Source organism: Microplitis demolitor, chromosome 9 (assembly GCF_026212275.2).
Source record: "Microplitis demolitor isolate Queensland-Clemson2020A chromosome 9, iyMicDemo2.1a, whole genome shotgun sequence".
Lineage (NCBI taxonomy): Eukaryota > Metazoa > Arthropoda > Insecta > Hymenoptera > Braconidae > Microplitis > Microplitis demolitor.
Window position 1 is genome coordinate 14,500,803 of NC_068553.1, and position 13,595 is coordinate 14,514,397.

At 25.0% G+C, this 13,595-nt stretch overlaps 2 protein-coding genes across 5 annotated transcripts; one reads left to right on the forward strand and one right to left on the reverse strand.

The window, feature by feature from the left end:
* Nucleotides 1–467: 467 nt before the first annotated feature.
* LOC103571576 (transformer-2 protein homolog alpha) lies at nt 468–6,704 on the reverse strand. Of its 3 annotated transcripts, none has more exons than XM_008549784.3 (5): nt 6,498–6,704; nt 5,692–6,186; nt 2,751–2,965; nt 2,553–2,638; nt 468–1,185 (listed from the first exon to the last, which is right to left on the reverse strand). In XM_008549784.3, exons 1-5 carry the CDS (start codon nt 6,510–6,512, stop codon nt 1,160–1,162), a joined length of 837 nt encoding a protein of 278 aa, XP_008548006.1. In that variant the 5' UTR covers nt 6,513–6,704; the 3' UTR covers nt 468–1,159. The 3 variants fall into 3 exon arrangements, with proteins under 3 accessions (XP_008548006.1, XP_008548004.1, XP_008548005.1); XM_008549782.3 differs by having other exon boundaries at nt 2,553–2,653; XM_008549783.3 differs by having other exon boundaries at nt 468–2,151; nt 2,553–2,653; nt 6,498–6,703.
* A 2,217-nt stretch (nt 6,705–8,921) lies between these two features.
* On the forward strand, nt 8,922–13,164 carry LOC103571575 (biogenesis of lysosome-related organelles complex 1 subunit 1). Of its 2 annotated transcripts, none has more exons than XM_053741743.1 (5): nt 8,922–9,523; nt 9,612–9,894; nt 9,960–10,032; nt 10,218–10,435; nt 12,990–13,164. In XM_053741743.1, exons 2-5 carry the CDS (start codon nt 9,834–9,836, stop codon nt 13,022–13,024), a joined length of 387 nt encoding a protein of 128 aa, XP_053597718.1. In that variant the 5' UTR covers nt 8,922–9,523; nt 9,612–9,833; the 3' UTR covers nt 13,025–13,164. The 2 variants fall into 2 exon arrangements, with proteins under 2 accessions (XP_053597718.1, XP_053597717.1); XM_053741742.1 differs by having other exon boundaries at nt 8,923–9,034; nt 9,367–9,894.
* The last annotated feature ends 431 nt before the right edge of the window (nt 13,165–13,595 follow it).

Consider the following 13,595-nt stretch of genomic DNA (forward strand, 5'->3'; position numbering starts at 1 on the left):
TTGAAACGTAATTAGAAATCTAATATTCTTTTAGTACTGCTGACCCTTAAGGTAAAAAATTAAAAGATAAATGGAAATTTTATTTTACACTTTTTTGTTAATTAAGATAGAATATTAAATGTCAAAAAATGGAACAGTGGCCATAAATGGTACCTCTACTCTATAAGAAAATAAAACATCATGTAGCGCTCTCATGGTATTTTCATCAAATTTATTTTGCTATCTTGGTATACAAATTTCGTTATTACTAAATCTATTACAATAAAAATAGTTGATAAAGATTAAAGAAAAAAATAAAAAAAAGAAAAAGAAAATTAACAAATATATTAAAGAATAAAATTATTTATTTATTTACCATTATATATAATAATAAAATTGAAACAAATATCCTGCGAAATAAAAAATACAGGAGAGGAGGTTTTAGGATGGTGGAGGGACAAAATAAGTGTAATAATAATAAAATAAAATAATTATTGTAAAATTTATTAATACTATTTTTTCTAATGGAAAAAAATCGTTAGTAGTTAAAAATTTAATATTGATAAAGAATATGATCAATTTAAGGCTTGAAAGATGGCGTTTGAACGAAACATTGTTAACGATGATTTTATAATCTTGATTATTAATTATTATTCCCATACAAGTATATTATTTCTTCACTAACCCCGACCCCCGATTTATTTTCGACTTTCCCTGCATAAAAAAACTTTATTATTTATTTTTTTTTTATTTTTTTTCTAATTATTATTTTTTCTAAAGTTCCAGTTATTGGTGAATCTGGGGAGAGCTTGATGCGTATTTTTCTTTGAACTTTATCTTGATGATTGAGCACTAACAATCACGTGGACTCTTCATTTTTCAAGTAAAGCCTCGAGACACCCTTCGCAGTTGTACTTTAAGTGAACGGGATTGGATCATATTCTTTGTCAGCGCGAGTATAAACCCCTTGAGATCTTGAAAATTTGAGTAAGAGTTTTTTCCGAGTAAACATTCTTCATGAATTTATTATTATTTTTCGTTTATATATTTATATAAATATATATTTATATATATTTTTTTAAACTTTTATTTATACAAGTTTCTTCGGCCTCTTTCTCTTTTCAAATCTCTGTTATTTTTTTCTCTATACTTTTTTTTCATAACTTCAAACTTCCCTCTATCATCCAATACCTCTTGATTCAAAACCTTATAAACAAACAAACATGTTAGAGAACTTACATTCGCTCTTATTTTTTTATTCTCTTAATTTTATTGTTTACTATTATTAATTGTTAAGATTAAATTTTTTTTTTACTTATCAATTTTATCAATTATTTAAAAATACCACATTTCTTTTACCTTATTACCCTTCCCTCTTTATATAACATCAAGGTAAATTGATCTTATTAAATAATTTATTTGAATCAAATTATCAATTATCAAATTAAAATACTTGAAAAAAAAAAATAGTTATCGTTTTACAAGTCTTAATTATACTCATACCGCGGTACTAATACAATAAGGACGTTTGTAAATGATCTTACATTAATATAAAAATTATAAGATTGTCTTTACTTAATTAATACATTTACAATAAAACTGTAACTTTATATGCATTAAAACATATTAACAAATATAATAATTGTAAATTATTAATTACGAATTTTAGTTACAAACAAAACCGTAAAATCGTACAATTCATTAATGCTTTACTCAAATTTTAAATTCATATAAATATATATGCATTTGTATTTATATATATAATAAATAAAGTGTGTACGATTTTAGGGAATAGTCGAAAATTATTTTACGTCCTAATTGTAAGTAACACGATACATACTAAAACCTTATTTTCAAACCATATGTATATATAATACATACATATTTTGTTTAATTAAATAATTATTGAAAATAAGGTTGTCCATTCTGACCATGCTGCTCGCTAATGTTAAAAAAAAGCCCACAATAGCTTAATCGAGCCAAGTCAGAGATAAAAACATAATGCAATATTTATTTTATTTTTTTGTATTAACTTTTTTTTAATGATCTTTTAAATTTTGACCCTCCCTTTAGTATAGAAGAAATAAGAAGGGTCAAAGGCTCAAGACAGATAAATGGCTTCCGATACACCTGGACCACTCGCATCGTAACTCGACTCACTTTAATATCGACCTGAAATTCATTAAAGCAACAAAAAAACTATGATTGTCTTTGAATACCGGTACAGTCTCGTTAAAGGACTTTTTTTATTTCTACCGCTAAACAAACTAAAGAATAGTCGAGACCGTTGTTGACATTAATTCATCAGGTCTCTTATTCTTGATCTTAAATTATTATCAGGACGGCTCGTATTAAATTACGTAGACATATTGCCTACATTTTTTTACTGTACTAATTATAAATAATCAAAGTTGATAAATAGAAACTATTTAATTGAGAATATTTATGTTTTATAAAGAAATAAAAAATAAAAATAAGATGGACTTAAAAAAAAATTTTAAATAATTTTTTTTGTGGGCGATATATCTACGGGTGCTAAATTGAGTTTAGAATAATTTAAGGATCAGACTTACGTGGTGAATAAGAACGTGATCTTGATCGATCGTAACGAGGTCTCCGGCGGTTGTAGTATGGGCTCGGCGACCGGCGGTAGCTGCTTCTGTAGTTAGAACTCCTGGATTAGAATTGTTTTTAATGAATACGTAAAAATGTTTAATACATATATATGTATGTATATATATATATTATTATTATTATTATTTAATGCTCACTCTCGGCGTCGTGGTCCATTCCATCCTCTATCATGCAAGTACGTCGGTTTACCCATATAAATTCCTGGTGTAGGAGTGTGTGCTCGTTGTGTAATTGAAAAATCAACTCTTATTCGTCGTCCATCTATCTCCATTCCAGAACATTGTTCCTTAGCTACTTTAGCATCTTCGCTTGATTTAAAGTATACGAAACAGAATCCTCGAGATCGTCCGGTCTAAAATTATTCAATAAAATTTATCATCATCTTTATTTTTAGATTTTAAACATAAATAGTATAATTTTTATATTTTAATTTTAAATACTTAGTTTTTACTGCAAATACTTTTTTTTGTTATAGAAAAGTATGTTAAAAATATATTTAAATTAAAATGAAATTAATTTTTATACTTAGTGCTGATGACTGAAAATTGAAATAATAATAAAATTTTTTCATTTTCAAAATCAACATCAGCTAATAATTTATAGCTATTTTTTTAAATATTATTTTATAATGTTGCTAAAGGCCTTTAACATAGTACATAAGCTTCATAAGTACACGTTCTAAATCTTTAGCGTTTTTATATTCCAGACTAAAAAATAACTGCTGGAAAAATAATAGAAAAATTGTAATTTAATTTCAATGGCATTTATATTTTTATCATTGAAATTTTTATAAATAAATTTTGTATTCTACTGGCCAGAAATATGCTAAACAATAATTATAATGATTCTGAAATTAGCCGATGTCTAATAATTTTTCGATTTTTTTGAAAACAATATATTGAAAAAAAATATTTCAAAAAATTGCACCTATAGATTTTTTCATTTTCTCCATGTGCATATTTTTTTTTGTTTTAAAATAAATTGTTGAAAAAAAAATCTAAAAATTGTTAATTGTCTACTAACTTCAGGATCATGAACAATAATTTTTTATGTTCAGAAAAAAATGTATGAGAGGGTAGACGTACCATTTATGGCTACCACTCCATTTTTGGATATTTAATATTTTATTTTAATTAACGAAAAAGTGTAAAATAAGGTTTTCATTTTAATAGTGGGATAAAAGTATCTTTACACACAATTTAAAAATTAATTATGTCTACGTCTTTTACAAATTATTTTATTTAAATTTTAAGTGTCCAAAATTGGCGGTAAGTGGCCAAAAATGGCACCTCTACCCTATTGCTGATATAAATAGTTATCTACAGTCTTGCCGTTTTGAAGCATGCCTTAAATAAAAGCTTACAAATAATTAAAAAAATGTAACAAATAAAATAGATTAACGATGCAGTAAATCAAGTGTTTAATTTGTAGTTCTAATCTGTATTTAGAAATTGATTTTAACATTCTTTTGTTAAAATCATGACCCGTGACCAATTATTATTTTGCTTTTTAAATTATCAACATATTTTACGAAAAAGATATTCTTTCTATTATCTATAAATAAGTCTTCTAATTGATTATTAAAATTATATCATTTAAATGATAATAATTTATTGATAATATAAAAGTATCAATTTTTCTTAAGATTGAATTATAAATACGATTTCAATTGTCTTAATGTGAACAATAGTATTATTAGATTCTATTTTTGAAGCGAATTGTTTTTGTCTCAATTAAATTTTCATTTTTTTTTTTTTTTTAATTTGACATAAACTACAATTTTTTAATTTATTTTATTAATATATATAATTTATTCTTTTAAATAATTAATTTAGCAAAAAAAAAAAAAGCAAATGACAAAAATTACATAAATATCAAAAATAATTCCTCAATATTTAGTGCGATAAAAATGGTGACAACTTCCTCAATTTTCCTTGAATAGAAAAAATTCCCTGGCTATTTTTGAACTCTTGTAATTATGACAAAAAATACAAATACTTACAACAGTAGGATTAGATAAAAATAATTAATAATTAATTTGAAGAGAAAATCGATGATCTAATTTAGAGATACGAATCTTTTTGAAGATTGTAATTAAAACATACTAAAATCAGCATCTTTAGAAATAAGAAAACTTTTATAATTTTTATTTTTAAGGACATCACGACTAAAATTTAATCGTGACCCTGATGTTAAATTGGAATTTAATTCTTTAAGTAAATTGATAATCGTGAAAAATAGATTACGCGCGTTAGTTAATAATTTAGTTCCTCAACCGATAATCAAAATAATATCAACTTTCGAACCTCTAATATATTCATATTAAATAATTTAAATTTAATTAAATTTAAATTTATCAAATTTTTGATTAACAGTAGAAATTAAATTAATAAATATTTTTACTCAAAATTGTATAGAATTATTGTTCAAACATTTTTATAAATACTTGTAACTATTTTTATTATAAACCTTAATTTGGAGTTTTAGAAGAAAAAGTTAACAAAAAAACGGAGACTTTTTGCATAACAATATGAATAACTTTTTAAATTTTTCATATATTTAACAACCTTGTAGCAAATTATTGGAGAATGAAGGAACTATGACATAAAATAGATGGAAAAATTTAATTTTTCAAAGTATATTAATTTTAATAATTCAAGTGCAAAATATATCATCAAAAATTCAAAGTTATCCAAAAGAAATATAATTTTTTTTTTTTTTTTTGGAAAATACCTTTCTAAATATTGAGTTATCCGAAAAATTGTAGGAAACCTTTTTTGTAGTTCTTTAAATTCTTTATCAAAAAGGTACCTTATTTTTTTTTTATAAAACTGAATGATTAGTGAGATATTTAAAATTTTAAATTCGATGAATTGCATTTATAAATTTGACGTTTAAAAATGTCTAGAATTTTCTGGACTGAATGTGGCCTCTAAGAGTTAAATGAAAAAATATTTTGTAAATATTAAAAATTTATGCAATTTATGATAATCAATATGCACAAATTATTTACAAACATAAGCGATAAAGTAGATGCTTAAATTAAAAATATTAAGTATAAAAAAAAAAAAAAATTACCTTAGCATCAATAACAACTTCAACTCGTTCAACGGGTCCATATTTAGAAAAAATGTGATGTATTTGCAGCTCAGTTGTGTAAATCGACAGACCAAAAACTCCAAGACAGCGTGAAGGACAAGGATTATCACGATTACCAACGTGTCGACGTCTTGAGGACATCGGGCTGCGTGAATGTGATCGGTAAATATTACGATCTCGTTCACGTGAATAACGAGACCGTGAGTATGAACGTGATCGGCTGCGAGAATAACGTCCGTCACCACCACGATACGGCGATCGGCTGCGACTACGACTCCGACCAGCTGCATATTTGGTACTACGATATGGTTTACGTCCACGTGATACAGAACGACTTCTTGACCTCGAATATTCTTTAACTGTTCGTTCTTTTCTCTCCCGTGACTTACGCGATCTGGAGCGTGATCGCGAATCACGAAGACCTCCATCTGATGTTCGTGGTCGACGGGGACTAGCACTACGGCTGCCACTATGCTGTAGAGGAAAAAATACTATTTTTATCCTTGTCGGTCTTTTTTTTTTTACATTGCATCAACTTAATAGTACCGTAATCATTTTTTTTTGTTTTTAATTATGATCAGTCAAATAAAAAAAAATTTGAACGGCGAGTTTGTCAATTAAAATTCAAATATTTAAATGTTTTAAAAATATATATCGTAAAGATGAATTGAAGAATCAATAGCATCACCTCGCCGTGATAGAGAATGCGGAAGTTTTTATGGTTAGTTATATAGATATATATTAAAATTGTTAAAAAAAATTAATGGATTAAAAAAATAACTTACCTCAATGTCACTCATTTGTTGTTGATTTTAAATGATTTATTTATAATTTTAAATAATAGTATAGTTAATTGCAGATGGTCGGAGAAATAATTTCGAGTAAATTGATGGCGTCACTAATATTATAATGGCGGACGGCGAGGTTTTTAGAGTTTTGGTTTTGTCTAGATAGAAGCGGAGAGACAAGCGGAATGTTATGGAACTTGATGCGGAAAAAAAGTTACTACCAACATCCGGTGTTGCTAGGTTACCAATAAACTTCAACATTGATTGGTACGTTATTTAATCAATATGGCGTAATTAAAATATAACTAATCATATATTATATGTGCGAAATAACAAGAATACTCGAGATGGTAAAGCTAAATGATGATAATTGCAATTACTATGACTTTTTAGCGGATAATTTTAAATGGTTTATTGAATATTTTTAGAAAATTAAATATTATTTACTTCATTAAAATAATATTTGAAACTTCTGTAAGAAAATTATTTAAATTTCCCGCTTAAATAGTTACTAGACTAGTAGTGTTGTGATTTGTTGATCCCCTAACACAGAGACAACTTTAAAATGTCTTTTTAAAAGGACAAGGCAAATTTATAACAGTAAAGTTAGCAGACATTTGAAATTTAAATAAATTTTTTTAACATATAAAAGATAAAAAAAAAACATTCTAAAAAAATGCACTTGTAGACAATTTGATAAATTATATGTGCAATTTTTCAAAATATTTTTTTGAATTAATTTTTTTGTTAAAAAACAATCCAAATGGTGTTAAATGTCTGCTAACTTTATTGCCATGGCAATTTTTTTTTTGTCTCAAAAACAAGTTTTTTTTAATGATCCTACAAGTTAGCAGACAATTGACAAATTTCAAATTAAAAAAAAATATGCTCAAGTAAAAAATTTAAAAAACTATAAGTGCAGTTTTTGTAAATATATTTTTTTTTAATTTCTCATTTTTAGAAAAATCAAAAAATTATTAGACGACGGCTAATTTCAGTATAATAAAAAATCGGGAGTGAATTCGGAGTGATAACGGATTTTATTTAAATCCGAATTCACGTCACTTTGAGTTTACGAGTGTGAAAGTAGCAGACATTAGACAAATTTAAAATTATAAATAAATAAAGTAAATAATTAAAAAAAAAATATTTATAAAAAATGCACTTATTAATTTCAAAATTTTTTGAATGTGCATTTTTTTTAAATTTAATTTTATTAATTATTAACTTGATTTAGTAATAATTTTAAATTTGTCTGATGTCTGCTACATTCACACTCATTTGAGTTTTGGAGTTCTTACATAAAATCGCTCTGCATTTAGAGTAAATCGGGAGTTTGTCTTTCTATCGGAATGATTTCGAAGTGATCTGAATATTATTTAAATCCGCATTCTCTCCGATTCAGGGTTTTAATATTAAAAGAAATATCCTTTGGGGTAAATTTGACTTCGCAAATTTTTTAAAGTGTATCATGTTTTATTAGATAAATAAGACATACAGCATGTTGGTCCTGAGTCCTAGAAAATTTGTCTTCTTTATTTCGTCATAAAAAAGTCATTCCATTTAAAAATTTATTTAGATGACTAATTTGACAATTATTTATAATTTATCTTTTGTCGTCTCTTCCCTGATTAATAAATCTAATTTGAAATGATTTGAAAAATCTAAATTGTTTCATCTTGTATCATCTCTGCCCTGTCATGACAAAATGACGTATCTCAAAAATTATAGTTTCGAGAGCGTTTAAAGTTTTAACAGAATTTGAGTACAATTTAACAGAAAAATTAATTTCTGTTATGACAAAACGTTGTAACTCGAGATACGTTTTTTGTATCGTAAGAAACTAATGCTTATTTTGATAAATAGATGAAATTGTTATGACAAAACGCTATAACTCGAAGAATTAAATTTTCACGTGACGAAGCAGTAAAAAAGATACGTTTTTTTCATTTCTTTTAAACGCACATTTGATCAATATTATTGGCATAAATAATTAAATTAGCAAACTTTTGATGATACCCTATTATTAAGTGACACTAAATAAACTTTTTTAGCTCTGTTACGACAAAACAGCGTATCTCGAGATACGTCGTTTTGTCACAACAGGGCAGAGCTTCTCACATTGATATTTAAAAATGATTTATTATTTGTTAGGTTATGTGATATCAAATTTAAATAAACTAAAATTATTAATTGACAAACAAATTAAAAATTTATTATAAATACAATTTTTTGTGAGACATAAACAATTTAAGTTGCATAAGTGTGAATGTAGCAGACATTAGACAAATTTTAAATTATTAATAAATAAAGTAAATAATAAGAGAAATTTTTAAAAAATTTTGAAATTAATAAGTGAATTTCTTACAAATATTATTTTTTGAATTATTTACTCTATTTATAATTTTAAATTTGTCTGATGTCTGCTACATTCACACTCGTTAAATTGCAATAAAATATTAGTATAAATATCCTCGTAAACAAACAAACAAAGTGTCAGTAATATTGAAAATCATGATTAAATTATGACTCGGGTTAGTAGACAATTTAAAATTTTCCAATTGTTTTTCAACACATTGGTTACAAAAAAAAATGTACATATGTAGAAAAGTAAAAAAACTATAAGTGCAATTTTTTAAAATATATTTTTTTATTTGTTTTGAAAAAAAATTATTAAACGTCAGCTAACTTCAGTATCATTTTAAATTTGAGGATCCATAACTGTGACATATCTACAAAATTGAGTTTAGATATTGACACCCACATTTTAAAAATAAAATGTTATGGAATATGATACATTAATATTTTAATCTGAATTACAGTTAATTATTAACTTATCCATGTATATTTTATTATATTTTTATAGTTACATGGTGATGATAACATATTCAATTCTGGAACGTTCTTCTGTCTGTAAACTGCTTACGTTATAATTAAAAAACGGCTTCCGCAGCCTTTCCCGGCTTAAAACTTTTTTTTATTAAGATATTTTAATTTTAATTTTTGTTATTGTTATTAATTAGGTACAGGATGAGTTTTTTAAAATTAAACATAAATTTATTTATCTATTCGATTGAATTTTTTTTCTAATTTAAAAAAAATACGTTGAAGGTCTCAGAAACTAGGACAGTGTCAATAACTGGGCTCTTTGTTTTATTTACAACAAACTCAGCCCAGAGAGAGAATGAACCTCGGAAATTGTTCTCACATTTTTAAACTGCGCATGCGTTAAAAAAGTGGGAGTAAAAATCGAAAACACCCGAGGTAGAGGTACACTCTCATTCGGGGATAATTTTAAACGTCAATTAAAGATTAAGGTTAAAAAACGTAAAAATGTTGTCAAGTATTGTAAAGGAACATCAAAGTAAACAAGCTATTAAAAAAGAATCACAAGGTATTTGTATAAATATATAATAAATATAATTTAAATAAGTTTATAATTATAATTATCCATCTTAGAACAAAAACGAAAAGAAGCTGTACGTGCTGCTAATAAATTAACACAAGCATTAGTTGATCATTTAAATGTCCGGTAATTATTATTTATTAATTAATTAATTTTTTTTTATACAATTGTATCACCAACGAAAGAATGTTCATAGAATCAATAGTGGGATTATAGAAAATACTTGATAGTGAGATGACCATTCTCTTGTTGGGACAATAAAATGTTTGTTTATTTGATGAAAAGATATTGATTTGAAGTTTATTCACTAGAGTGGCGCAGGCATATTTAAATCAGCGAAAACTAGATGCTGAAGCCAAACAATTGCAGCAATCAGCAACTGCTTTTGCTAAACAAACGCACTTGTGGTTAAATTTAGTTGAATCCTTTTCAAGTGCTCTGAAGGAGATTGGTGATGCTGAAAATTGGGCCCAGAGTATTGAAGGTGATATGAGAACGATTGCTACTGCTTTAGAATACTCTTATAAAGGTAAAATTATTTTATTATTTATTAGCTAGTTGTAATTATTTGAAAAAATATTATTCTATGCCTTTATCAGAGAATCAAGTTTTTTTTCTGATAATGAAATAGTATATTGAGTAACAAGGGATGAAACAAGACGATTTCAGACTAGGGTGAAGGATTGATATCCGAAGTCTGAGGTTGGGTTTTGTTCTGTGTTATGCACCATATTTTTTATTACCAATTGCATTGAAATCATATCTGATTAAATAATCTCATAAAATCCGAAAGGTTCTCATAAAGTTCTATAGAGATTTCATGAAAATGAATGAATTCTATGAGTAAAGATATGGGTCTTATAAGTACAGCTAAGGGAACCTATAGTTTTCTTTTAGTATGGACGTTTCAGTATCAGAAACAAGTTTAATTAGAACTAATATTATTACGATTCATATCCATTTATACATATAATAGGAATAAGTTCACAGTTTTTTGTATAGTAGTTATTTATAATTAACGTTTATTTACAATTTTTGTTCAATGTTTCGTCGGTTTCAAAACTTTATCAAGTGCTGGAAACCAAGAATTAAAAATTAATATGTATATCTTTATAGAGTGTTTCAAAATAAACATTTTTGTTTTTTTTTTTTTTTTCAAGTCTTATAGTTTAAAAAGTTAGTCTTAGGTATTGAAAAAACCCTCTTAAAAGAGCACAACGAATATTAATTTTTATTATATTAGTAATTATTATTTATATTAGTTTTTTATATATAAAAGTATTTAAAAATTTTTTTTCGAAAATTGAAGTACATGGTCTTGTAGGAAATTAAATTCTCTACAAAAAAGCCCTGGAATGTTTTCTTTGTACAACTAACAGAAAAAATGTGATGAAGCTTGAAACAATAGTGAATTAAAAAACTTAACGTAAAACTAATTTCCAGATTTTATTACGTGTATATGTTTATACGGTGAATCTATAATATGTGTAATCAGTACGGTGTTTTAAAAAGGTTTCTGAGATCTTACTTATTTTATGTATAAATTTCGAAAGAAAAGTATTCTTTTTAAGAATTAAAATTTTTTTTCTTTCTGTATTTTTAAATTAAAAAAAAGTTCCATTTTGAAAGTAAGGAAAATTTTTCTCATGTGTTTAAGAAAAAATTGACATCTAACATTAGCTCAAATGAAAAAAACTAAATTTCTATTAAAAAACTGTTTAATATAATGAAAACATGAAGTTATACTGTTTGATATAGTTTAAAGCTTCATAACTTTTTTTCTGTTAGTTCTCCAGAGAAAACACTTTAGAGCTGTTTTGTAGATAATTTAATTTCCTACAAGACTATCTACTTTGATTTTCGAAAAAAAAATTTTTTTATACTTTTGTTTTTAAAAAACAAAAAAAAATTTTTTTACATGCAATTTGAATGGGAAAATGAATATTCATTGAGTTCTTAGTAGAATTAAGATTTCGTGCTGCTCTTTTAGAAGAATTTTTTTTATACTTGAGACTAACTTTTGAGACTATAAGAACAATTTTTTTTTTTTTTTTTTGAAACACCCTAATATCTATACACATAAAGTAACTAGTAAAAATTCTAATTGTTAAATTGAGTTCATACTAGTTCAAAGACTCAAATTAATCACTGTTTATAATAATTACCTCAATTATTAAACGTTAATTGTCAAGATAATGATAATAAATTAAGACAGTGTAGTATATTAGTCTTTCCTTCAACACACTATTACTCGTATTATTAATAATTGTTAAAAAAAACTTGAAAATGAAGAACAACATTTTTACAGTATTTTAAAATTGTAAATAAACATTAATTATAAACACCTACTATTCAAGATACTTTGAACTGATTTCTATTAGAGCTAATGGTTCATTAGCGTATGCGTAAATTTGATCTGCGATTCATAATTGCATAGAAGTTGACAAAATGAGTTGTTAACTTGAAAACCATTATCTTTATAATTGAAAGGCAATTTTGGACACCCCCCCCCCCACACACACACACAAACTTATGTATCCAATGATTTTTAACTGTTATTATCTTACTTAAGCTTTATCGATTAATGAACACAAAAAAAATTAAACCATTAGTTAAAAAAAAGACAGCATAGTTATGATTTCTCCAGGATATAAATTAGAAAAAGAAAATAAATAAATTACCTTGTTGTTTTAAATTACCGTTTTAACTGAATTTTTTACATCAATTGGAAAACAAATTGCAATTTTAAATCATTCAGAAAAACCATTTTTGGAATTATTCGTAAACTTACGAAAAGTTGGAAATTTTTGAAATATTTGAAAATTAGCCAAAAATTCGAATTTTTCGATTCGGTACGAATAATTTGTAAGTACGAACTATTCACCCACCCCTAGTGTATTGGTGAACAATTCATACGTGGGTATAAATCACATTCATAACATTTAGTATTTAATGTGTCAAAGTAATTAAAATACTAATAAAAACTCGATGCATATATGTTTATACAGTCAAAATTTTTATAATAATCATATGACCCTAATTTAATAATTAATATCTTTTGATATTTTTACTTTTTTTTTTAGCTAGTCAAGACGCTCATGGATCAAATGTTAGTTAACTTAAACAAATTAAATCCATTCATCATAAATAAAACAAATTTTATTTAATGTATATATGTTATATTATTTTTATTGTGTAATTCATAAAAAAAACTTGTATTTATTATTTTAAATAATACAATAAATAATTTTAACTTAAGTTTTATCTATTACACACCTTAAGCGCGAAAGTTTTTTTTTTTAAACATGTATAAGTTTTTTTTTGAAAATAACTTTATAACAATAGTTGGAAAAGTTATTTGTCTTGTATAAAACGCAGTAATTTAAAACTTACCACTACAGTATTATTTATTTTTTACCGGCGTAAAACTTAATAATGATACAATCAAATATATAAAAAGAAAAACTTGATTTCCTTTTAAATTTAACTTAATTTAAAATCTATGTATTATAATTTTTATCTCAAGAAAAAATTGATAACTATTTAAGCATAGATGTTAAAACCTTTCTATTTTAAAATTATGCAATTTTTTATAATTACAAGGGAAAATAATTTAAGTAAAGATAGATTTTAATTCAGTAAAAATAAAGTATAATTCGATAAATATGTAAATTTATATTGATCATAAA